The sequence below is a fragment of the Tachysurus vachellii genome, chromosome 18 (genome assembly GCF_030014155.1).
Source record: "Tachysurus vachellii isolate PV-2020 chromosome 18, HZAU_Pvac_v1, whole genome shotgun sequence".
Lineage (NCBI taxonomy): Eukaryota > Metazoa > Chordata > Actinopteri > Siluriformes > Bagridae > Tachysurus > Tachysurus vachellii.
The window spans coordinates 18593211-18620506 of record NC_083477.1 but is presented as its reverse complement, the minus strand read 5'-3'; the positions used below and the strand labels follow the sequence as shown (position 1 = coordinate 18620506).

The following is a 27296-nucleotide window of genomic DNA, read 5'->3' as shown; positions in this document are numbered from 1 at the left end:
AAATTAAGGAAATGAACCATCGACCTGTAGTGTTCCTGCAGCTGGCATCATAATCAGGAGGAATAAAAACATGAATAGTACAGTATATAGTCCCAACTAGTCATCACAATCATTGTCCTAGAGCTGATTTACCTCCAGTCAAATACGTAAAGACGTCATAATGTAAATAGGGAGCGTCCTTGACCACTATGGAGGTGCTCAACACACAAACACACACTGCTCACTGTAGTGTTAATTTCGTCACCTATTTTTAATTTAGTCTTAGTCTTGTGCCAAATGTCCTTGTTAGTTTTAGTCATATTTAGTCATTCACATATCTTTTTTGTTAGTCCTAGTTTTAGTCGACTAAAAGTCTTGTCATTTTAGTCTAGTTTTAGTCAAAAGAAAACTCAAGGTATCTTAGTCAAGTTTTAGTCGACTAAAAGTCTTTTAATTTTAGTCTAGTTTTAGTCAAAAAATTGTATAAAACGGTAATTTATATATATAAATTACCGACTTAATGCAAGTTATACATGGTATTGCACACACCATTATTGATGATATTTGGAGCAATATTACATGTAATTGTTAAACTTGATTCCCTTACATATACATTTGCTTTTAAGCCTAATGATTAATTTTGATTATGATGTGATTGTGACAGGGGGGTGGGAAGAGGTTTCAGGTTCGGGTTGCTGAGTTTTTTCTGTCACCACTTTTGAATAAGAAACAGTATCAAGGCTATAAAACTTGTCAAAACTCTGCGAATCACAAAAGTATCAGTGAGAAGTTGAGAACACTCGTTTAAACAGTGCATACACTCGAACTTGACTGCACATCACATTATTTACTTTATTGATACTGCTTTTAATCGTAATGCAAAGACCGGTCATCGGGACATAAGCTGTCATGTACAATAAAAGAGCCTGAGCAGTGACAGGAAATATAATTTAACACAAAAAGCTGCCTAGAACTAGGGTGGACTTACGCTCAGGAGTTTATTTATTTATTTATTTATTTATTTGAGCGGCGTGTGGATGAATTCTTTCTACGCACACACTATTTTATTTCTTGATAACAGACCGCTGTGAACTACTGTATAACACACCGTTGCCATGAAAAACAGAGCGTTGCCATGGACACACTATTTTCTTTAGCAGAAACAATACAATTGTTTTTAAATCAATAAACACCTTTTTAAATCATCATTTTGAGTCAAATTATTGATTTATTTGGTAGGTAGCAATATAATAAGCGGGATCCGCTTCGCGGACCTGTAACTTGAGCAACAGCGAAGCCGCGAACTCGTGCTGAATATTTTAAAGGCGGAACAGCTGATGAAAAAGCAGAGACAATTGTAGACGAAAATGAAGAGAGATTTTATCTTAGTTTTTTATTTTATACAAAACATTTTCGTCTCGTCTTTTTTCGTCATCAATAATGCATGTTAATTTAGTCTTAGTCAGCGTTTTTGGACAGTGGTGCAGTCTTGTCATCGTCTCGTCTTAGTCATGAAAAAAAGGTTGTTGACGAACATATTTTGTCTAGTCTCGTCTGACGAAATTAACACTAGCTCACTGGATAGATGAGTGGATGATAAGGTACTATGTAAATCTCTACAACAGAATGTTTCTCTATCAGAAAGGGAACCAAATCGAATCATTTTTAGAAGACACCTCACTCATCTAAGGAACACATTAGGAAACCTAAATGTAGGAATGGTTACGTGGTGATGGTTTATTTCACACAGACGACTTTCTCCTGCTCCTGTATTGAGAAGGAGTAAAGCTCAGTGACAGAAAGTAAGGAATAAAACACTTGGGGAGGTTTTGTTGCAGAAAAATAATCAACAATGAATCAAAGCAGAGTTTCTGTTATCATCACAACATGAAGTCTTTTATTCATCACTATTTACGATTTTTCTTTTTTTTATTTTTTTATAGTTATGTTTAATCTTGTGTTAAGGCCAGAAAAACAAGTTATTTCCTGTTATCGTGTTCATTATTACAGCTAGAAACAATCCTTCCCTCAACACTTGTCCTGAAACTGAGGAAAAAGTACAAACTTTTCTGTCCTGAAGACTTTCTCTTCAGGAAAAAAAAAATAAAGTCACAGCTTTAACCCTGATCTAGCTCTGACACTGGAGACTCCTTCCAACAACACGAAATAAACATTCTCTTTACAGAAATCTTCATCATATCAAACACTGCAGATATTTTATCTTCTAATTAAATGTTCACAAACAATTTGTACTTCAATGTATTCATAATTGTTTGAGAAGTTTTTAAATAATGTATAAAGTGTTTGGAATGTAGGGATTAGTTACTCAGTAAAATGTAGTTATTATTTAATTAAAGAAGTGAATTGTGATGAGGTTTTTGTGCAGCACTGCAGCTTGTTGTGTCACTGTGTAGATTACGAGCGCAGTAATACACAGCTGTGTCTTCAGTCTGCATGTTCTGTCCTCTCAGTGTCACCGTGCTGCTGGAGGCATCTTTAGAAATACTGAACTTGCTTTTTAGAGACTCTTTATGATACGTGCTTCCACCCCCCCAAATGTAGTTTATCCATTCAAGAGTTTTCCCTGCAGGTTGTCGAATCCAAGCTGTGGCGTAGCTGTTATCAGTAACTGAGTAACCGGATACTTTACAGCTGAGGATTAAAGAATCTCCAGGCTTTGACATCACTGAGGTGTCCTGAGTGAGCTCTACTGCACATTCCACATCTGAAAAAAAGACATGTCACAATTCCAGTCAAAAATCTATGTACAGTAGGTTATAACTGCAGGAATTTACTAGCAGCTCTGAGATCATTAGTGAAGTGAAACTCACAGGATGAAGCTACCAGCAGCAGCAGAACTGGAAGGAACATCGTATAACTAAAAGCTGTGCTAAACTCTCCAGAGCCCACAGTGACCGTGGCTGATATTTCTCTATATGTAGCTGTAAGGGGAACATTTTACATATTCATTTGCATATTGTTATGCTGGTGTTGTTTTTAGTCCATCACTGTGGATCAACTGTAACATCCAGAAGAACTTTCTGTTTTTTTTCAGAAACTGTAATTCTTCAGGTGAAACATGGATTCCACTAGATGTAAAAACCTCCTCATCTTATGAACATTTCTAATCTGTGATTATAAATCTATAATATTAGGAACATTAAGAGATGTTCTCATGTGAATTTATGTGAAGTGAACACACTCTTAATAACAGCATATTCAGTAAGGAGTAAAACACATGTGTGTGTTGTTATAGGACAATAATCAAGGATCAGGTGGTGTGATGTCAGGAATTGTAGAGGTGGTGGATGCAGGTGCTGATAATTTATTGTATAAAGTACAAACAAAACCCATGAAATTGTGTAATTCTGCACCCTTTGGCTCTACTGTGACATAAAGTTACTGCTACAAACCTGAAGATAATTATTTTCTAATAATCAATGGCACTGATTACTATGATCACTTTTCCTTTTATACAGTAGCAGTCTGTGAACGGTGACAATTTATTTATTAATCTAAGAAGAATATGGTGAATTCTTTTTACGTTTATAGTTACAGTTCTTGTTGTGATAATTTTGTAAAATACAAGTTGGTGATAAACGTTAGCGAATATTCTGTAAATGTTATTTATTTCCCTTGTTGTTTCTTTCAGGAAATTATGACTATAAGAGACAGTCTCAGTGTTCAATGTCTCACAGAAAGACTTAGAAATTGTGGAGTGTCTAGCTGTGACTGAGGATATGAGAATATGTTGTACTTTAATGAAACCTACAATGTTACAGTATATTTGTTAAGCTGTAGCGCCACCTGCAGATCTTGTGAAAACGGCCTCTACATTGAATACGCTTTTCTCTTTGACCACATCTGAGATTTTGGATGATTGATTAACATGTTTGTACCACTGTGGTTTCTAGCACAGTAATAAACAGCAGAATCCTGGGCACTCAAACCAGTCAGCTGCAGATACACCATGTTTTTGGAGTTGTCTCTGGTAATTTCTAAACGTCCCTCAATGTCTTTGGTGTATATTGTTTTACTGGCATCAGACAGATAAATCCAATCCATTCTAGAGCTTTTCCAGCTTGTTGTCTGATCCAGTTGTCTGATCCACACTTGCTCAGACATGTTTACACAAATTCTAATTTGTTGATGTGATTATTATTAGACAAAAACACTACTTTATATAAAGTTCAGGAAAGTGTTGTGATTATAATAGTCTTTATGATGTGCAGCAATATTAGAGATATAATAATATGGATTTAAATCAACATCATTAACTTAAACAAATAAATAGAGTGAAATGTTTTGTGATCATTTGTGGGATCATTTTTTTAATTTAACCTTGGATCGATCAGTGTTGTGTCTTGTGTCCTGTTATTGTGAACACTGAATGAGGAGTTTTTGTACAGGGATGTTGTTTATTCGTCTCACTGTGGTTCACGAGCACAGTAATACACAGCTGTGTCTTCAGTCTGCATGTTCTGTCCTGTTAATGTCACTGTGCTGCTGGACGTGTCTCTGGAAACCTGAAACCTGCTTTTCAGTTTCTCACTGTAGTAAGTGTTACCATCACCACATATCTCTCCGATCCACTCCAGAGTTTTTCCTGCAGGTTGTCGTATCCAGTCTGTACAGTAGCTGCTATCAGTTAATGAATATCCAGACACTTTACAGGTCAGAGTCAGTGACTGACCAGGAGTTAATACTGTGGATCCGGTCTGGATCAGCTCAACACTGTGAACACCTGTTAAAGAAAAGTTATTTTAATGATGTAAAAGCAAAAAGCTTTAAGGAACCAAAACTGCATTACATGTCAAATGTAAAAACACTTACAGTGTACGGCTGCCAGCAGCAGCAGCAGTAGGGATGTAGAGATCATGGTGTGTGTTGGAGCAGAAGAAGTAAAAGCTCTTGGTCTTTGTTGCTTAAATCTATAACAGAGAAGGACATTTGCATAGAGACACTCCTTATCTTAGGGTCAACATGGGATGGATTCTTATATATAAATATAAATGAGAAAACCTCCTCATCTTTTAAACATGTCTGTATTTTTTAGAGATATCTATCACTGCAGCTTGAGTTTATGTTTGAACCAATAAGAAGCTTAAGGCAGGTGTTAATGAGTAAGTTTATACACTATCAGGTGTTTTCAGGTGAATTTATAATAAAAAAACTTACAGAAATTTATATTCATTTAGAACAGGAAACTTTATTTCTATTCATTTATCATTCTGTTTCATTTAGAACCTTACATTATAACAGCATTATAAAATACATCTTGTCATGTTACTGAGAAACCTCACAACCACAGGAGGATGTAGTTACATAAATTATAGTGTTTTTATTTGTCCAACCTGTGTTTAACAACCCAAATAACTAATCACACATTATGGAAAGAGTGAAAAAGAAGAGAAAATGTAGATATTTGTCTGATAATGACTGATACTGAATGAGTCTCATACAGAATGCAGTTTGTGGATTCACTTTTTTTCACTTTATTTGTTGAGCTCTGCTGCCTCCTTCAGTTGTTTCAGTTATTGAACCTCAGACTATGAGAACAGACTGTGTGTTAAACACAACACACTGCTGGAAACATGCTGTATTATTCCTGAATCCACTCATTAAACACTGATTCCAACTGCTGGTTAAATATCCTGTAAAATTAAGGGATTAATAATGGTTCAGAATGAAGACTCTTTCAATAATGTTTTCTTTTTTATTTAAAAATGACTTTGTGTGACTGTGTTTTAAAATGCTGCAAACGATTCTGACTTCATTCCAGTGGAAGAAAGTGAAAGTGTGACTGAGATGATTTATTAGTTACACTGAGAGGATGTCTGTAACATGTCTCATAAGGTTTTTGTAAGAGGAATCCACTATTCTGTCTCACTGTGTGTAACGAGCGCAGTAATACACAGCTGTGTCTTCAGTCTGCATGTTCTGTCCTCCAATTGTTATTGTGTTAGTAGAAGTGTCTCTGGAGATGCTGAACCTATTTTTCAGTTTCTCACTGTAAGCTGTACTCCCACCAGAATAGATGTATCCAATCCACTCCAGAGCTTTTCCTGCAGGTTGTCGAATCCAAGCTGTATAATAGCTCGTAACTGAATATGAAACCTTGCACTGGATGGAGAGACTCTGGCCTGGCTGGACTGTCATGGAAGCAGGCTGAGTCAGTTCCTCACCATGCACATCTCACACAATATATGCTGCACCTTTATTCTTCATCTAGTAAATGAATGAATTTGATAAAGCACTCACAAGAAGCAGCTGCCAGCAGGAGCAGTAGAGATGTAGACAACATGGTGTGTGTTGTTTGGACTGGAGTCTTCTCTGTTCTCCAAAGTTTAACACACACCATCACATCATATAAATAGAGTGAGATCCAGCTCTGTCACTTGGATTTGTTTATCTGCTGATGATGGGAGGAGAATGTATCTGAAACGTATTTATGTCATGAGGAGGAGATTCATCTGATCTGAATTCATAATGGAACAGCAGCCTTTCTATCAAATACTGTCATTTTCCCAAACCAGAAATCTTAAAGACTCAATGAAGTAAACAAGGAACACAAATGAATTTTAACATAATAATTATTATGTATGGTTGAGGATCCTTTTGAACATTGATACATACAAGATCTAAATCAATCAAATGTTTAATCAGGCTTTTGTTTGTATAAACTTAGACAATCATTTGTTTCACTCGATCGACTCCACTTGAATTTTCCATGAAATCAGGTTTTCCATAATAAAGAGCCTTATTTACTGATCAACACTAAACAGGTCACCACAGACATTTTATGTCACTGAGTTTAATCCGAGTGTCATGATGCTGGATGCAGTCAGAGCAGAATGTGAAAAGAGAGATTGTCTAAATGTGCAGATGGAAACAGATGGAGATGGTTGAGTTTGTACAGACTTCCCTCTAGTGGCAAAAAGACCTGGTGTCAGATGATACACACCTTAAATGAGAAAATGTTTCAAATGTCCTGGCTGTCAATTAAAAAAACTTTCACATGGACCAGCAATGAAAATAAAGTAAGTAGGAATTCAGTAATGGATCATTTTTATCAGCATGGTTTAAAAGAGAGAAAACACTCAGATACAGTATCAGCAGTAACATAGTAAATCATTTGGTTTAAATAATCAGTTAATTGGGAAATCAATATTAGTCTCAATGATTATGGCACTGAGCTCTTTTTCTAGTTTGTAAACATCTACTTCCATATTTCTCAATCTGTCAATTCAACTCAATTAATTTATGTAATGCATTTAACAATGGACTTTGTCTCAAAGCAGCTTTACACAAGTACAGAAACATAAAATAAAAATTTTAAAGTTTACATTTTAGCTAATTCTGGTTTTCCAATGATCAATTTTTGTGTTTGTTTTTTTCCTTTTAATTTGTACATTACCAAAAAATAAGTAATCAGATTATACAATGCTTATATTTAACATTTAATTGCAGGGGATTCTTATTAATTATTAGATTTAGATTCAGGAGTTTTTGGATGGTTTTTGTTCATTCAGGATGAAGAGTTAAAGCCTGAGTGCTGAGTGTGAATGGATGTTGTTCTTTATAATAAATGTCTTTTGCAGACACATTTCATTTCAACTAGTTATAAAAAGAGACTATTATTCCTAAGTAAACTTTAATTTTTTATTTATTTATTTATTTTTATTAATGCCAGTGTTGGTGTCTGTGTTGAAATATTTGTAATTATTTACTCAGTAAAATGTAGTTGTTGTTTAATTAAAGAAGTGAATTGTGATGAGGTTTTTGTGCAGCACTGCAGCTTGTTGTGTCACTGTGTGGATCACGAGCGCAGTAATACACAGCTGTGTCTTCAGTCTGCATGTTCTGTCCCCGTAGGTTCACGGAGTTACTGGAAGTGTCTCGAGAGACCACAAACTTGTCTTTAAGTGAATCTTTCTTAGCAATACCCCCATTATAATAAATGATAAATGAATTTTCATAAACACACTTCAGCTGTTAGATTTCATAGCTTCATAAATCCTTCTCGAAAACAAGCAGCTGCTGCCCCCTACAGGTGCAGATACAGAAGATTACAATGTTCTGGCCGAAAGAAAAATAAATAATTAAATAACAATACATTTTTACATGGACTAGCGGAAATAAAGAAAGTTGGAATTCAGAAATGGAGAAATTTTTATCAGCATGGTTTAAAAGAGAGAAAACACTCAGATACAGTATCAGCAGTGACATAGTAAATTATTGGTTTAATTAATCAGTTAATTGGGAAATCAATATTAGTCTTAATGATTATTTACAAATGAACATCTACTTCCTCAGTTTTCAAACTATCAATTCAATTTATTTGTTTAGCACATTTAACTATGTACATTGTCTCAAAGCAGCTTTACAGAAGAACAGAATCATGTATACAGTATATATTTTTTTATTTAAATTTAGTACCAATTTGAGGAAACCTTGAGAGGATCCAGGCTCAGTTGGGAACCTCATCCTCATTTGGGTGACACAGGACAGTAAATAATGTAAATGTAAATAATATCCTTTCTACAACAGTTTGTAGTCAGTTTGTCACAATGTGAAATATATACAGGGAATTAAATAAATATTATATCAGTATAAATGTCCAGACACTGTGATCTTGTCATGTGTCTATAGTAAGTCTGTGTTTTTGTACTGATGTCTAAGGGGAAGTATCACAGTGTGTGACGGGCGCAGTAATAAACTGCGGTGTCTTCTGTCCTCATGTTGTTCATCTGCAGATACACCTGCTTCTTACTGTTGTCTCTGGAGATGGTGAAGCGGCCCTTAACAGCGCTGGAGTAATATATGCTACCACTGCTACCTGAGATTGATGCAACCCATTCCAGCCCTTTTCCAGGTGCCTGTCTGATCCAAGCCATGTAATAGGCATCAAAATCTAATCCAGATGCTGTACAGGTCAGTTTATGAGACTGATCAGGTTTGATAGTCACTGGATCAGACTCGATCAGTGTCTGACTGCAGGAATCTGAAATAGAAGAATATTCAAAGGTAGGAATTAAAGTTAAAAATGAATGAATGAAAAATATTTTAATTATGTAACAAAAAATACTAACATTGAATGAAGATTGCTAGAGTAAAGTAACTCAAAACTCTGCCTAGTCCCATCTCAAAGAATTAAAATGATTCCTGCTGCTGTAAATGAACACAAACTGCTGCTATGTTGTTGGGCTGAATGTTTCAGCATAAATGGTTCAAACACAGGATTTGGTTTGCATGACACACCCACTAGAGATATAAAAACATCCACAGAGGAACAGACGAGAGGAGAAAACTATTTCTGTAAGTTTCACATTGTCAGGTCACTAACTGTTCTGTTTGTAGTATTAGTTAACGCTCCCTAACACTCCTGCTGCTTGGGTTTAATTATACTTTTTCTTGCACTGAGATTGACATAAATACATGAACTTTCCTGATCCGACTAATGCAGCATTTATTATTTAAATCATTTATAAATCTGTCCAGTGAGTTAAATGAAGCTGGAGAACGATTAGAGTGTTTAAAGATAGAGACAATGAATGTGTTCAAATAGACTAAAAAGATTTTCTTTACAAATACTGACATCTAGAGGCATAAAAACACAGACAATTATAATCATAATAATAGCTTTAATTGTGAGTTACACCGACATCCACTTCAGGAAGCTGCACAAAAGCTTTGGAATAGATTGGTGGTGTATTAATGATGTATTAACTGTGTATTCACTTGTGTTCAGGACAACAATTTATTTTAATGTTGAGACAAAGATGAAACTTTATGTAGATATCTTTGAACTACAGAAGTGTCTTATCTCTGCTAGCTCATATATACCAGACCCCTCTGGGGACATGTGTACTGCAGAGAGAGGAAAATGACCAGGGATGTTTTTGTACAAGGCTTCAGTGAGTTTGTAGTGTTGTGTCTTTGGCACAGTAATACACAGCCGTGTCCTCGACCTGAAAGTTTTGTCCTCTTGAATAAACTGTGCTGCTGGATTTGTCCTGGCTGAGACTGATCTTGCTCTTCATCGTGTCTTTGAGATCAGTGCTATCACCGCTATACAGATATCCGAGACATTCCAGTGCTTTTCCAGCAGGTTGCCGTATCCAGTGAATACAATAACTCGACACTGAGATCTTACAAGAGATGGAGAACGACTCTCCAGGCTTCACCAGCACAGAGTCTGTCTGAGTGAGCTCCACACCTCCAACACCACCTGTGAATAAGAGTGACAGAACATCATCAAAAGTCATCAAGTCATTTTCACGAAACGAGAATTAAATCTAAATTCATTCAGCCGACACGGAGACGTACAGAATGCAGCTGAAAGCAGCAGCAACACTGATAATGACAGAATTGTTGTTGATATAAAAGTGAAGTGAAGTAAAATGCTCAGCTGCTCTCCTCCTCCTCACTACACACTCACACACACACACACACACACACACACTCACACAGACCTCCTTAATGTAAGAGACACAAGTGGAGGATTTGCATGAAATGCATCATCATGATCTTGAAGTCTCAGGTTTACTCATTTATACATTAATGTTCTTCCTCTTAGAAGAATTGGTCTTATAGTGAAATGAACAAAACACTAACGTGTCTCTGTGATTAACTGAACTGAACATGTTCAATCAACAATCGTCTAAAATGAGCCTTACACGATAAAGTCACAGTTTCTGTGTTCAGAAGGTGTAAGTTACATTTCTAGAACAGAAGCTGTGTATATTGAGACTGGGATGTGTGTATTACAGTGTGTAGTTGTGACTCTGATGTGTGTATTACAGTGTGTATTGGGACTTGGATGTGTGTATTACAGTGTGTATTGGGACTGGATGTGTGTATTACAGTGTGTATTGGGACTGGGATGTGTGTATTACAGTGTGTATTGGGACTGGGATGTGTATATTACAGTGTTTATTGGGACTGTGATGTCTACTAGTTTGTTGGTTTGAGGAACAGTCAGAACCACATTAACACAGCATGCTGACAGAGCTGTTATTTCTACCAGTGTTTTCAGGAGCATAGAAACAGGGTTTGTATGTTATGTATATTTTTAAAAAAGTAGTTTATGCCGCATCCACATTTGAGTTATAGCCAGATATATTTATAGATAATTGTAGCAGAAAACAGATACAGAGTGTTTATCTCTCTATGAATTATAAGTGAAGCAACTTCAGTTAGTTCAGTTACAATGTGTGTCTGGTTTTTGTACAGCTGCTTCCTCAGCTCCAGTCACTGTGGGACTTCGGGCGCAGTAATAAACCGCAGTATCCTCTGTCCTCAGGGTCTTGGCCTCTAAGTACTGTGTGCTTGCTGAGACGTCTTCTGAGAGGAGAAAATGCCCTTTCACTGAGTCTGCGTATGTGGGTTCATCTGTTGTACCAGAGTTCACATATCCAAGCCATTCCAGAGCTTTCCCTGGTTTCTGTCTGATCCAGTGCATGAGGTACTCAGTCATATCAAAGCCGTGAATCTTACAGGAGATCTTCACAGTTTCTCCAGGTCTCTTTACCACAGCAGGAGACTGGTCCAGTCTGATCTCATCACTGCTGACACCTAGCAGATAAAACATAACAAAGATCATCATCAACACAGTCATGATATTCTGAGGGAAGAAATAAACAGTACAGAAGTCTCAGGTACCTTTGGTTAACATTATAACAAAGATGTAGTACTGAGTGACCCTCAGCCCCATCATCATGCTCTTTGATTCAGTCGTGTGACACAAACTTCGGGTGAGCAAGAGGCTGTTTTTTTTATAACAGAGTGAATTTGCATAAACACACTTCAGCTGTTAGATTTCATAGCTTCATGAATCCTTCTCAAAAACAAGCAGCTGCTGCCCCCTACAGGTGCAGATACAAAATATTATAATGTTCTGGCTGTCAGAAGAAAAAAGGAGGGATTCAGAAACTGAACATTTTTTTCAGCAAGGTTTAAAAGAGAGAAAACACTCAGATACAGTATCAGCAGAAACATAGTAAATAATTTGGATTTCTAATCATTCATTCATTGATTCATTCATTCATTCATTCATTTTCTACCGCTTATCCGAACTATTCTCAGGCGTCATCGGTCATCGAGGTAGGATACACCCTGCACGGAGTGCAAACCCATCACAGGGCACACACATGCATTTACATTTACTTCCATAGGTCTCAATCTGTGAATTCAATTTAATTCATTTGCATAGCACATTTAACAATAGATATCGTCTCAAAGCAGCTTTTATAGAAAAATAAAATAGTTTAAAATTGATATAAATATTTATCTCTAACATTTATCCTTAATGAGCAAGTCTGTGGCAACAAGTCAAGAACATTTTCTTAAGATGATATGAAGAAGAAATCTTGTGTCAGGAAACAGGGGTGTCTTCAAGGATTAAAAGACCCAAATGCAGGGATAACATAAAGGGTATTATTAAGGGAAAAAAATGACAAAGGGCTAGAAACACTAGGAACAGATACAGATTCCTGCTGCTGTAAATGAATACAAACTGCTGCTATGTTGTTGGGCTGAATGTTTCAGCATAAATGGTTCAAACACAGGATTTGGTTTGCATGACACACCCACTAGAGATATAAAAACATCCACAGAGGAACAGACGAGAGGAGAAAAAGCTTCCTGTAAAACTCAGAGTGTGTTTCATGCTGTCAGCTTCATCACTGCTCTTTAGTCATTAGATCTCATGTCTTTTTAGTCCATCACTGTGGATCACTGGAACATCCAGAAGAACATTCTGGCCTTTTCAGAAACTGTCATTGTTCATCTGTGTGTCTAATAAAAACTAAATTTAATTAAAGAAATAATTCAGGTCACAAATCATTGCTGATTACTCATTAAACACTGATCCTATAGTCTTTTTCAATTGTTTCTTTTTTATTTAAAAATGACTTTGTGTGACTGTGTTTTAAAATGCTACCAACGATTAGGACTTCATTCATGAAGTGTTACTGAGATGATTTATTAGTCACACTGAGAGGATGTCTGTAACATGTCTCATAAGGTTTTTGCAAGAGGAATCCACTATCCACCGTCTGTAGTTTTCAGATTTATTTATACTAGACAAATGTTGACCACATGGCCAAGACACTTTTTTCAAATGTAATAACAAATAAACTTAAATTTGCTTTAATGACTGTGAGTTAAGTAGCTCTCTGTTATGTATCACTTCCACATGACTGCTACTGCATGTGCTTGAATATACAAAATTTTGAAGATTTTATTTATTACATTTTATTTGTTTAAATAAGCAAACACATAAAGTTCTAAAATCATGAAACATAAAGGTTCATCATTGACATGACCAAATGCAGACTAAAGGGAGATCATCACAGCATGACCTTGGTTTTTGTACAGCTGTACCAGTAATCTGAATGACTGTGGCTCTCGGGCACAGTAATACACAGCTGTGTCCTCAGTCTGAAAGTTTTGCCCCTTTAAAAACACTGTGCTGCTGGAAACGTCTGCAGAGAAACTGATTTTGTTCTTGAGTGAGTCCTTTACAGAAGAGCTGCTGCTACACACATATCCAATATATTCCATAGCCTTGGATGGCGTTTGTCGAATCCAGTTTGGACAGTAGCTGGATATTGAAAACCCAGAGAATTTACAGGAGATGGTAAACACCTCTCCAGGTCGAACCACTATATTATCTGACTGAGTAAATTCAACCGAATCCACACCTGTAAAGAGCAACACAGAATCAAATGCTTTGTTTGACGATACAGTCAATGCTCTTTCATATCCATAAGAGATGCACAATGAAATAAAAAAGATATTTTAGCGAGTGAAAAAACTGCACTTACTGGACACAGCTGTTAGAAACAGCAGGAGACAGATGGAGCGCATGGTGATTTGATTAGCACCGGGTACGGCTGCTGATCCAGAATCTCCACAGTTCAGAGAGCTTTTTATTACGTTTCTGTTCCCGACTTGATGAGAAAAAGGGAGAGGAGGGAGGAGACAGAGACTTACATGCAAATTTCTCATATTGTGTTTTAATCATGAGCATCATCCTCTTTCATTCACATTCTCAGAATAGGACTTGCAGTCTCTGCTCACTTTATTCAATTTGGAATTATCACTACTCTATACACACCTGACTGAACTGATTTAGTATACATTTATACAGTCTGTAGCTTCTGACTAACAATCAGTATGATTTTCCCCTTCTATCTATAATATTTAGAACACAGAACATCCTACTATTGACATTAACTGTAATTGTTACATTTATTACAGACATATATATGAAGTGACCACAACTGTATTATTCAAAGACTTTTTATAAAATATGTAGAATTATGCATTAACTGCATAAAAAAATTACAAAAATGATACACCATAAATAATAAGTACATCACTTTCCAGTGTTCATCACATCACCTTTTAGATAGCAGCATGTTTCTTATGCATATAAAGTAATAGTGAACATAGTGAGAGCTTACTGTATACATGCAAAATCGAAACAAAACTTTAATTTTACTTCATACCAATTTATCATTTCCTACAATTATGTAGAAGTCAATCCCACTGGACAAGGAACAATAAATCAGTGAGCAGGACAGTAATCTGGTCATGATCAATCTAAATCATAACTTATGATTCACAAAGTTATAATGTGATGTAGAGATTTCAGGGTTTATTTACTAGATTTAAAAAGCATACATTTAATATTTAATTGTAGTTTAAAATTTAGCACTACAATCTCATTAAATCATCTGACAGAAAGCTAGCTGATGTCATCTTCTCACACTTCTGAGAAACTTAGGTGAAACATGGATTCCTCTTGATGTAAAAACCTCCTCATCTCATGAACATCTCTAATCTGTAATTTTTAAATCTATAAAATTTGGAACATTAAGAGATGTTCTCATGTAAATTTTTGTGCAGTGAACACACGCTTCATATCAGCATATTCAGTAAGGAGTAAAACACATGGGGTGTGTTGTTATAGAACAATAATCAAGGACCAGGTGGTGTGATGTCAGGAATTGTAGAGGTGGTGGATGCAGGTGCTGATAATTTATTGTGTAAAGTACAAACAAAACCCATGAAATTGTGTAATTCTGCACCCTTTGGCTCTGCTGTGACATGAAATTACTGCTTCAAAAATGAATGCCACTGATTACTATGATCACTTTTCCTCTTATACAGTAGCAGTCTGTGAACGGTTCTGATTTATTTATTAATTAAATAGAAGAATATGGTGAACTCTTTTTACGTTTATACTTACAGTTAATGTTGTAGAACTTTTGTGAAATGTATGTATTTAATAATTATGAATTAAAAGTTGATTTTTTTCAAGACTATTTTTCTGTCAATGTTATTTATTTCCCTCGTTGTTCCTCTGTGGGAATTTGTCTATAAGTGACAGTCTCAGTGGTCATTGTCTCACAGATACACACTGAAATTGTGGAGCATCTAGATCTGACTGAGGATATGAGAATATGTTATAATTTAAAGAAACCTAAAATGTTACAGTATATTTGTTAAGCCTTAGCACCACCTGCAGATCTTGTGAAAATGGCCTCTATAGTGAATGCACTTTTTTCTTTTACCACATCTGGGGAAAGATTTTGGATGGCACATGAACATGTTTGTACCACTATGTTGTCTAGCACAATAAATAAAAAGCAGAATCCTGGGCACTCAAACCAGTCAAACCAGAATGAATCTGAAATGTATTTAAATCATGATGAGGAGATTCATCTGATGGAGGAAATGTGAATCATATGTAGAAACAGCCATCAAGAATTATATTATTATCTATGAATGAGAAGATTATGATTATGATCATAGAACAAGTTTTACCTTTCTATAGTCATGGAATAATGCTCTCACACTTTCTCACACATGTTCACACAAATTCTAATTTGTTGATGGGATTAGTACTAGTTAAAAATACAACAGTATATAAAGTTCAGGATTGTGATATTATTATAATAGTCTTTATGATGTGCAGCAATATTAGAGATATAATATTATGGATTTAAATGAACTTAAACAAATAACTAGCTTGAAACTTTCTGTGATAATTCGTGGGATTATTGTTTTTTTATTTAGACTTGGATAGATCAGTGTTGTGTCTTGTGTCTTCAATGAATGCGGAGTTTTTGTACAGGGATGTTGTTTATTCCTCTCACTGTGGAGTAACGAGCACAGTAATACACAGCTGTGTCTTCAGTCTGCATGTTCTGTCCTGTTAATGTCACTGTGCTGCTGGACGTGTCTCTGGAAACCTGAAACCTGCTTTTCAGTTTCTCACTGTAGTAAGTGCCACCAGCAGAGCCCATAGTTGCAACCCATTCCAGAGCTTTTCCTGCAGGTTGTCGTATCCATGCTGTACCATAGCTCGTAACTGAATATGAAACCTTGCACTGGATGGAGAGACTCTGGCCTGGCTGGACTGTCATGGAAGCAGGCTGAGTCAGTTCCTCACCATGCACATCTGTGGAGGAAAACACATGGTGATATCTCACACAATATATGCCAGCAGGAGCAGTAGAGATGTAGAGAACATGGTGTGTGTTGTTTGGACTGGAGTCTTCTCTGTTCTCCAAAGTTTAACACACACCATCACATCATATAAATAGAGTGAGATCCAGCTCTGACACTTGGATTTGTTTATCTGCTGATGATGGGAGGAGATTGTATCTGAGATGTATTTAAATCATGAGGAGGAGATTCATCTGATGGAGGATGTGTGGGTTTATAAACTCAACTCTTTCTCTTTGGAGTTGTTAAAAGGTTTTCTTACAATACTCATCCTATAATTGATCTTAATTTGTGATTTACATCATTCAACTGCCTAAAGACTAGATTAATTTTATTATGTCTTAGTATTTAAACCCAGAATTCAAGAGGGTGCACTTTCTTTTTTACATGACTGTAAATATATTGACATGTGAATTAATATTTCATCAGTATAAAGATCTAGACAATGTTTAAAACAGTCCAGTAAAATCTGACAATGTGGGTTTGTCATGTGTCAATAGTAAGTCTGTGTTTTTGTACTGATGTCTAAGGGGAAGTATCACTGTGTGTGACGGGCGCAGTAGTAAACTGCAGTGTCTTCTGTCCTCATGCTGTTCATCTGCAGATACACCTGCTTTTTATTGTTGTCTCTGGAGATGGTGAAGCGGCCCTTAACAGCGCTGAAGTAATATATATCATTACTTTCCCAGGAGATATATGCAACCCATTCCAGCCCTTTTCCAGGTGCCTGTCTGATCCAAACCATACCATAGTAAAGAATGTCTAATCCAGAGGCTGTGCAGGTCAGTTTATGAGACTGAGCAGGTTTGATGGTCACTGGATCAGACTCGATCAGTGTCTGACTGCAGGAATCTGAAATAGAAGAATATTCAAAGGTAGGAATTAATGTTAAAAATTAATTTAAAATGTTTTTTTAATGATGTAATAAATAATACTAACATTGAATGAAGATTACTAGAGTAAAGTAACTCAAAACTCTGCCTAGTCCCATCTCAAAGAATTAAAATGATTCCTGCTGCTGTAAATGAACACAAACTCCTGCTATGTTGTTGGGCTGAATGTTTCAGCATAAATGGTTCAAACACAGGATTTGGTTTGCATGACACACCCACTAGAGATATAAAAACATCATGTGTTTCAGACAAAACATTGCTGTGTTGAGTGCAGCTCTGCAGCTGTTAATCACACTCACACCCCGTTTCATCTCCATATCAATTTAATGTGGAAAATAATTCAGCTGTTTGTTATTATTAATAATGATATGAACGTGTTGTGATGTAATTAACACTTTCCTGAACTACACTGAACATTATAATCAAACCGTGTAACCGAACATGACGTTTATTCTGGTATAGGCTGAAACCCTCTAGAGGCTTTATCTGACGAATCCAGATAGAAAGAGCTGAGAAGATTCTAGATCAGGTGTTTTTAAATCCTAAAGATTTGTAATCTCTAGTGAGCAGAAGAGAAAGCTGAAATCTAATATCACAACAGCTAGATGTTGAAACGTATCTTTATTCTTCTTCTTCTTTCTTAATCAAAAGTCTAAAATAATCTGCTTCTGAAATCTGAAATGGAATCAGGAGTGAAGCAGGTGACTCGTCTTCTCTAAATTGCCCCTTGGTGTGAATGAGTGTGTGAATGTGTAACATGACCAGAATGTACGCTCAGTGTTCCTGGGATGGACTCTGGAGCCTGCACTCTGACCCAATAAAACACTTCCTAATGATGACCGAGTGACTGAATACATTACCCTGATTATTGTCTGGTGATACTGAATGATTATATGATTAGTTACAGTATATATATCCTTACACCTCTAATTCCAGTAGTTTTGTTCTCTATTAATAAGAGCACAGACATTTGTTCTCGTCTGGTCTCCTGAACACATAAAACCTGCAGACGTAGAAGGGGAAAATGAGCTGCAGTTTATTTACAGTCGTTTAAAGAACCGGAATATGAACATGCTGAATCTGAACTTGAGGTGAGCAAGAGGATGTTTTTGTATTATAACAGGGTGAATTTGCATAAACACACTTCAGCTGTTAGATTTCATAGTTTCATGAATCCTTCTTGAAAACAAGCAGCTGCTGCCCCCTACAGGTGATTTTTAATTCCAGGAGTTTGTAGTAGTGATGCTGCAGTAAACATCTATATTTCAGTTTGATCTCTCGTCAGATTCTGTGCTGCTGAACAGACTCTGTGTTTCTAAATTCAGGAAATGAACCATCGACCTGTAGTGTTCCTGCAGCTGGCATCACAATCAGGAGGAATAAAAGAATGAATAGTACAGTATATAGTCCCAACTAGTCATCACAATCATTGTCCTAGAGCTGATTTACCTCCAGTCAAATACATAAAGACATCATAATGTAAATGTGATACATAAGATGGTTATTAGTAATATTATTAATATTAATAACTGCTAGAAGGGATTAGAATAAAGAGGAAGATCTGAGTGCTGAGTGTGAGTAGATGATGTTGTTTATAATAAAGGTCTCTGGTGTGCAGCTTCTTGCTGAGGGAATATTTACAGCTCACGAGGACATGCTTGTGTGAGTTTTTGTACAGCTCTGGAGTCTGCTGTGTCAGTGTGACTCTTGTGCACAGTAATAAACTGCCGTGTCTTCAGCTTTCAGACTCTTCACTTCTAGGTACAGCAAGTTTTTATTGGTGTCTTTATTGATGGAGAACTGGCCCTGTAGAGACTGAGCGAATATTGTGCCAGTGCCACCATCAATGCGCCCGATCCACTCCAGTCCTTGTCCTGGTTTCTGACGGATCCAGTGCATGTAGTAGCTGCTCACTGGGAATCCGGAGACAGTACAGGACAGAATGACCGACTCTCCAGGTCTCTTCACCACAGAATCAGAGGAGGTCAGGGACTGTCCATAAGAATCTGGAAGAGAAGAATAGAACTCAGTAATGTTATCTTATACTGATTATAATGATAATAATCTTCACACAAAAAACATAAACATACATGAAATGAGTAGCAATAAAATACACTGTCCTAAAATCATCCTTCTCTGAGTTCTGCTTCACCCAGATTTAAATTGTATGGGAGTGTTATCTCTCACAGAACTCACTGTAAACTAGAGCAGCCAAGAACATGCTGTTTATACACCACTCTATTTGAATAGGGAGTGTCCATGACCACTATGGAGGTGTTCAACCCACAACCACACGCTGCTCACTGGATAGATGAGTGGATGATAAGGTACTATGTAAATCTCTACAACAGAATGTTTCTCTATCAGAAAGGGAACCAAATCGAATCATTTTTAGAAGACACCTCACTCATCTAAGGAACACATTAGGAAACCTAAATGTAGGAATGGTTACGTGGTGATGGTTTATTTCACACAGACGGCTTTCTCCTGCTCCTGTATTGAGAAGGAGTAAAGCTCAGTGACAGAAAGTAAGGAATAAAACACTTTGGGAGGTTTTGTTACAGAAAAATAATCAACAACGAATCAAAGCAGAGTTTCTGTTATCATCACAAGATGAAGTCTTTTATTCATCACCATTTACAATTTTTCTTGTTAGTGATATAATTATTACAGTGTTTATCATGTGCAGTAATGTTAAAATTTTGAATTACGGTTTAAAATCTATATCACAATTATTTAAAAAATTAACTAACTTCAATCTATTTATTCTCATTTGTGGATTATTTATTTACTTATTTATTTATTTATTTTACGTTTTTTTTTTTTTTTTCAGACTCGGATAGATCAGTGTTGTGTCTTGTTATTGTGAACACTGAATAAGGAATTTTTGTACAGGGATGTTGTTTACTCCTCTCACTGTGTGAATCTCGAGCGCAGTAATACACAGCTGTGTCTTCCGTCTGCATGTTACTGGAAGTGTCTCGAGAGACCACAAACTTGTCTTTAAGTGAATCTTTCTTATCAATACTCCCACTATGATAAATGGTGTTGATCCATTCTAAAGCTTTTCCTGCAGGTTGTCGAATCCAAGCTGTTCCATAGTGGCTGCTGCTATCAGTGATAGAAGCTCCATCACCTGTAAAGTGTCTGGCAGACACGTGAACACCAAACATAAACAAAAAGTGAACATAGTGAGAGCTTACACATTGAAGCCAGAAAAAAGGACATTCAGAAAACCTCATGATTCACAGAAAATCAATGAAAATATCTAAATAATATCAATGTTAATAGATTAATTTGTCTAACATATTTAAGAATAAATCCTGTTTTACAAATTTACAATACAAATTGAAAGAAAACTAATTTTACTATATATCAATTTATCATTTCCTACAATTATGTACAGGTCAATCCCACAGGGACAAGGAACAATGACTCAGTGAGCAGGACTGTAAATTTGGTCATGATCAATCTAAATCATAACTCAATTATAATATGATGTATAGATGTCAGTGTTAATTTACTTGATTTAAAAAGTATACGTTTAAAATATAATTGTAGTTTAAAATTTAGCACTACAATCTCATTAAATCATCTGACAGAAAGCTAGCTGATGTCGTCTTCTCACACTTCTGAGAAACTTAGAGGGTGAAACATGAATTCCTCTAGATGTAAAAACCTCCTCATCGCATAAACTTCTCAAATCTGTGATTTTAAATCTATAAAATTTGGAACATTGAGAGATGTTCTCAGGTGAATTTATGTAAAGTGAACACACTCTTCAAATTGGCAAATTCAGTAAGGAGTAAAACACATGGGTGTGTTGTTATAAGACAAGAATCAAGGACCAGGTGGATCACAAGGACCAGGTTACATCACACTCAGGAATTGTAGAGGTGGTGGATGCAGGTGCCGATGATATATTGTGTAAAATACAAACAAAACCCATGAAATTGTGAATTTCTGCACCTTTTGGTTCTACTGTGACATGAAGTTACTGCTACAAATGTGTAGATAATTATTTTTTAATAATCAATGCCACTTTCAATAATTATGCCACTTACTGTAATTGTCAATGTTACAATTTATTTATTAATTAAAGAAAAATATGGTGAACTATTTTTATGTTTATAATTACAGTTATTGTTGTGAAATTTTTGTGAAAAGTAAGTATTCCATAATCACTGATTGAAGTCGGACATTTTTTTAAAAATGTTATTTATTTTCTTCTTGGTTTCACTGTAAGAATTTCACAATAAGAGACAGTCTTAGTGTTCATTGTGTCACAGAAATACATAGAAATTTTGGAGTGTTGCGTCCCTGTTTTGGGGGATTGCTGGTGTTTTGTCTCTCTCTCTCTCTCTCTCTCTCTCTCTCTCTCTCTCTCTCTCTCTCTCTCTCACTCTTAGACACTTCCCGGAGTACTGATTGGCTCGGGGACGTCAATCCTCCCTTGGCTTGACCTATCTGCTGGCAATGAACTTCAGCCGGCGGATATAGAAGCGCCAGGAAAAGAAGCGACGGGAGACTTCCGTTTGTCCTTGTGCTGTGGTTGCCAAGCTACTTTTGGGTGTATGCTAATTCGACAAAGGGGAAACCCTTCCGCTTTTCTTTCTTTTTGCTATTGTTGCACGCTATTCAGTATGTATAATAATTAATCACACTGTTACCTTAAAAACATTGGGGTCGCATTTCCTCTCTCTGTCTAAGGAGCTTTTGCTCCTTTTTGTTCATTTTTGTTATACCAGAGGAAGTGGGACAGGGAAGATGTCGCGCGACTTCCATAGCACCTCACGTAGGTAACTCGATGTTAGACACACTCGGTAAGAGGTGTACACCACCCCCTGTATGTTTTGTTAAGTAGGATAGAGTAGGGAAGTATACGGCGCTCGGCACTGAAGATATTTGTTTCAAGTTTATTTTCATTAGATATGTTAGAGGGTTAAAGTGTTAGTATTGGTTTTGTTATTTTTCTTTATTTTCTTTGGCATCACTACCGTCTCATTTTCTCTTGGTTTATCCGTTTTATATTTTTCGTTAGAGTTGTCCCGTTATCTCTTTTTTTTTTTTTTTTTTTTTGGCAGTAAACCGCATTTCAGGGTTATTTCACGTCCCTGCATTTCTTTGCTTATCACACCCACAAAAGAACACCACAGCCATAAATGTTACTCCTTACCCTAGACCACACCCAAAAAGGTCGTAACATGGAGTATCTAGATCTGACTGAGGATATGTGAATATGTTGTACTTTAAAGAAACTTGTTACAGTATATTTGTTGAGCTGTAGCGCCACCTGCAGATTTTGTGAAAATGACCACTATATTAAATGCACTTTTCTCTTTGACTACGTCTGGGGAGGATTTTGTACAGCTGACTAACATATTTGTACCACTGTGGTGTCTAGCACAATAATAAACAGCAGAATCCTGGGCACTCAAACCAGTCAGCTGCAGATACACCATGTTTTTGGAGTTGTCTCTGGTAATTTGCAAACGTCCCTCAATGTCTTTGGTGTATATTGTTTTACTGGAATCATACCAGATAACCCCAATCCATTCTAGAGCTTTTCCAGCTTGTTGTCTGATCCAGTGCATGGTTTAAAATCTGTTACAATTATTTAAAGAATTAACTAACTTCAATCACTTTGTTCTCTTTTGTGGATTATTTATTTATTTATTGATTTATTGATTTATTTATTTTTCATTTTGTTAGACTCAGATAGATCAGTGTTGTGTCTTGTGAACATTCTGTTATAATGAACACTAAATGAGGAGTTTTTGTACAGGGATGTTGTTTATTCGTCTCACTGTGGTGTACCGAGCGCAGTAATACACAGCTGTGTCTTCAGTCTGCATGTTCTGTCCTGTTAATGTCACTGTGTTGCTGGACGTGTCTCTGGAAATCTGATACCTGCTTTTCAGTTTCTCACTGTAGGAAGTGCCCCCACTAGAACATATGTATCCAATCCATTCCAGAGTTTTTCCTGCAGGTTGTCGTATCCAGCTTGTACAGTAGCTGCTATCAGTTAATGAATATCCAGACACTTTACAGGTCAGAGTCAGTGACTGACCAGGAGTTAATACTGTGGATCCGGTCTGGATCAGCTCAACACTGTGAACACCTGTTAAAGAAAAGTTATTTTAATGATGTAAAAGCAAAAAGCTTTAAGGAACCAAAACTGTATTACATGTCAAATGTAAAAACACTTACAGTGTACGGCTGCCAGCAGCAGCATCAGTAGGGATGTAGAGATCATGGTGTGTGTTGGAGCAGAAGAAGTAAAAGCTCTTGGTCTTTGTTGCTTAAATATATAACAGAGGAGGACATTTGCATAGAGACACTCCTTATCTTAGGGTCAAAATGGGATGGATTCTTGTATATAAATTTAAATGAGAAAACCTCCTCATCTTTTAAACATGTCTGTATTTTTTAGAGATATCTATCACTGCAGCTTGAGTTTATGTTTGAACCAATAAGAAGCTTAAGGCAGGTGTTAATGAGTAAGTTTATACACTATCAGGTGTTTTCAGGTGAATTTATAATAAGAAAACTTACAGAAATTATTATTCATTTAGAACAGGAAACTTTATTTCTATTCATTTATACTTCTGTTTCATTTAGAACCTTACATTATAACAGCATTATAAAATACATCTTGTCATGTTACTGAGAAACTTCACAACCACAGGAGGATGTAGTTACATAAATTATAGTGTTTTTATTTGTCCAACCTGTGTTTAACAACCCAAATAATCACACATTATGGAAAGAGTGAAAAAGAAGAGAAAATGTAGATATTTGTCTGATAATGACTGATACTGAATGAGTCTCATACAGAATGCAGTTTGTGGATTCACGTTTTTTCACTTTATTTGTTGAGCTCTGCTGCCTCCTTCAGTTGTTTCAGTTATTGAACCTCAGACTATGAGAACAGACTGTGTGTTAAACACAACACACTGCTGGAAACATGCTGTATTATTCCTGAATCCACTCATTAAACACTGATTCCAACTGCTGGTTAAAAATCCTGTAAAATGAAGGGATTAATAATGGTTCAGAATGAAGACTCTTTCAAAAATGTTTTCTTTTTCATTTAAAAATGACTTTGTGTGACTGTTTTAAAATGCTGCAAATGATTCTAACTTCATTCCAGTGGAAGAAAGTGAAAGTGTGACTGAGATGATTTATTAGTTACACTGAGAGGATGTCTGTAACATGTCTCATAAGGTTTTTGTAAGAGGAATCCACTATTCTGTCTCACTGTGGTTCACGAGCGCAGTAATACACAGCTGTGTCTTCAGTCTGCATGTTCTGTCCTCCAATTGTTATTGTGTTAGTAGAAGTGTCTCTGGAGATGCTGAACTTATTTTTCAGTTTCTCACTGTAAACTGTACTCCCAGCACTTCTGATGTATCCAATCCACTCCAGAGCTTTTCCTGCAGGTTGTCGAATCCAAGCTGTATAATCGCTCGTAACTGAATATGAAACCTTGCACTGGATGGAGAGACTCTGGCCTGGCTGGACTGTCATGGAAGCAGGCTGAGTCAGTTCCTCACCATGCACATCTGTGGAGGAAAACACATGGTGATATCTCACACAATATATGCTGCACCTTTATTCTTCATCTAGTAAATGAATGAATTTGATAAAGCACTCACAAGAAGCAGCTGCCAGCAGGAGCAGTAGAGATGTAGAGAACATGGTGTGTGTTGTTTGGACTGGAGTCTTCTCTGTTCTCCAAAGTTTAACACACACCATCACATCATATAAATAGAGTGAGATCCAGCTCTGACACTTGGATTTGTTTATCTGCTGATGATGGGAGGAGAATGTATCTGAAATGTATTTAAATCATGAGGAGGAGATTCATCTGATGGAGGATGTGTGGGTTTATAAACTCAACTCTTTCTCTTTGGAGTTGTAAACATGTTTTCTAACAATGTTCATGCTATAATTGATTGATAATTGATTTTCATCATTCAACTGCCACCATGAACATAAAGAATGACTGGAGTTTTTCTTTCTTAACTGTGTGTATTTACAAATGATAAGTAGTTCATGCTAAAAAGTGTGTTATACAAGATATAAAACACTTGTGGGTGTGATGTAATACAGTCATGTTAAATAGAAAGTACACACAACTGAACTCTATGGTCATTCAAATTATTTAAAAATGACCTTATAACACTTTCCAGATTGACGGACAGATTCTCTAAGATAACTGCTGATGCTTCATTTTTGTTAAATATATAATGAATGTAAAATGTTATGTGTTCTTGTTCATCTGAGGTTTTATTATCTAATTTCAAGACCTGCTAAAGTCTAGATAATTTTTTATTATGTCTTAATAGTAAACCCAGAATTCAAGAGGGTGCACTTTCTTGAAGTAAATTAATAATCTTTCATCAGTATAAATGTCCAGACAATGTTCAGAACAGTCCAGTAAAAGTCAGCAAGTGTTAACGTGTAAGTCAGAGACACTGTAATCAAATCCGCCTTGGTTGTTCACACTGCGGCCACATTGGAAAAAATCAGATTTCGGTCTGATTCAGGACCACATATGGAAGTGGTCTGAATCTGATTTGAAAAAATCAGATCTGGGCTACATGTGAGTGTTCACACTACTCCTGAAGAAGTCTGACCTGGTCACTTGACCCCAAAAAAATCAGATTTGGGCCACTTTTACCTGCAGTGTGAACGGGGCTTTAGTTTTTGTACTGATGTCTAAGGGGAAGTATCACTGTGTGTGACGGGCGCAGTAATAAACTGCAGTGTCTTCTGTCCTCATGTTGTTCATCTGCAGATACACCTGCTTCTTACTGTTGTCTCTGGAGATGGTGAAGCGGCCCTTAACAGCGCTGGAGTAATATATGCTAGTAACGTCGATGGTTGCAACCCATTCCAGCCCTTTTCCAGGCGCCTGTCTGATCCAAGCCATCAAGTAGCCACTAATGTCTAATCCAGAGGCTGTGCAGGTCAGTTTATGAGACTGATCAGGTTTGATGATCACTGGATCAGACTCGATCAGTGTCTGACTGCAGGAATCTGAAATAGAAGAATATTCAAAGGTAAAAATTAACATTAACAAAAGAATAAAAAATATATATACTGTATATATTTTAATAATGTAAAAAAATAATACTAACATTGAATGAAGATTACTAGAGTAAAGTAACTCAAAACTCTGTCTAGTCCCATCTCAAAGAATTAAAATGATTCCTGCTGCTGTAAATGAACACAAACTGCTGCTATGTTGTTGGGCTGAATGTTTCAGCATAAATGGTTCAAACACAGGATTTGGTTTGCATGACACACCCACTAGAGATATAAAAACATCATGTGTTTCAGACAAAACATTGCTGTGTTGAGTGCAGCTCTGCAGCTGTTAATCACACTCACACCCCGTTTCATCTCCATATCAATTTAATGTGGAAAATAATTCAGCTGTTTGTTATTATTAATAATGACATGAATGTGTTGTGATGTAATTAACACTTTCCTGAACTACACTGAACATTATAATCAAATCATGTAACCGAACATGACGTTCATTCTGGTATAGGCTGAAACCCTCTAGAGGCTTTATGTGACGAATGCAGAGAGAAAGAGCTGAGAAGATTCTAGATCAGGTGTTTTTAAATCCTAAAGATTTGTAATCTCTAGTGAGCAGAAGAGAAAGCTGAAATCTAATATCACAACAGCTAGACGTTGAAACTATTCTTTATTCTTCTTCTTCTTTCTTAATCAAAAGTCTACAATAATCTGCTTCAAGAAATGGAATCAGGAGTGAAGCAGGTGACTCGTCTTCTCTAAATTGCCCCTCGGTGTGAATGAGTGTGTGAATGTGTAACATGACCAGAATGTACGCTCAGTGTTCCTGGGATGGACTCTGGAGCCTGCACT

At 36.4% G+C, this 27296-nt stretch overlaps 1 protein-coding gene and 6 gene segments (V, D, J or C); all 7 read right to left on the bottom strand.

Moving 5' to 3' along the window:
- Positions 1–2399: 2399 nt before the first annotated feature.
- LOC132861629 (Ig heavy chain Mem5-like) lies at positions 2400–6283 on the bottom strand (the record flags this gene model as incomplete). Its single annotated transcript, XM_060893199.1, has 5 exons — positions 6241–6283; positions 5884–6173; positions 3879–3936; positions 2811–2921; positions 2400–2704 (listed from the first exon to the last, which is right to left on the bottom strand). Coding segments are annotated over exons 1-5 (807 nt in total), but the record flags the coding sequence as incomplete, so codon positions are not given.
- A 2386-nt stretch (positions 6284–8669) lies between these two features.
- Positions 8670–9123, bottom strand: LOC132861091 (Ig heavy chain V region 914-like). The segment is given in 2 exon segments: positions 8670–8983; positions 9072–9123. Coding segments are annotated over 2 exon segments (366 nt in total).
- Positions 9124–9563: 440 nt separating this feature from the next.
- LOC132861628 (Ig heavy chain V-A2 region P-MU-3-like) lies at positions 9564–11695 on the bottom strand. The segment is given in 4 exon segments: positions 9564–9579; positions 9934–10210; positions 11191–11556; positions 11644–11695. Coding segments are annotated over 4 exon segments (711 nt in total).
- Positions 11696–13317: 1622 nt separating this feature from the next.
- On the bottom strand, positions 13318–13914 carry LOC132861627 (Ig heavy chain V region 914-like). The segment is given in 2 exon segments: positions 13318–13685; positions 13809–13914. Coding segments are annotated over 2 exon segments (411 nt in total).
- A 5174-nt stretch (positions 13915–19088) lies between these two features.
- LOC132861626 (Ig heavy chain V region 6.96-like) lies at positions 19089–19535 on the bottom strand. The segment is given in 2 exon segments: positions 19089–19399; positions 19484–19535. Coding segments are annotated over 2 exon segments (351 nt in total).
- Positions 19536–23155: 3620 nt separating this feature from the next.
- Positions 23156–23649, bottom strand: LOC132861625 (Ig heavy chain V region 914-like). The segment is given in 2 exon segments: positions 23156–23514; positions 23604–23649. Coding segments are annotated over 2 exon segments (405 nt in total).
- A 1013-nt stretch (positions 23650–24662) lies between these two features.
- On the bottom strand, positions 24663–25094 carry LOC132860704 (Ig heavy chain V region 5A-like; the record flags this gene model as incomplete). The annotated part of the segment is given in 2 exon segments: positions 24663–24958; positions 25052–25094. Coding segments are annotated over 2 exon segments (339 nt in total), but the record flags the coding sequence as incomplete, so codon positions are not given.
- Between the last annotated feature and the right edge of the window lie 2202 nt (positions 25095–27296).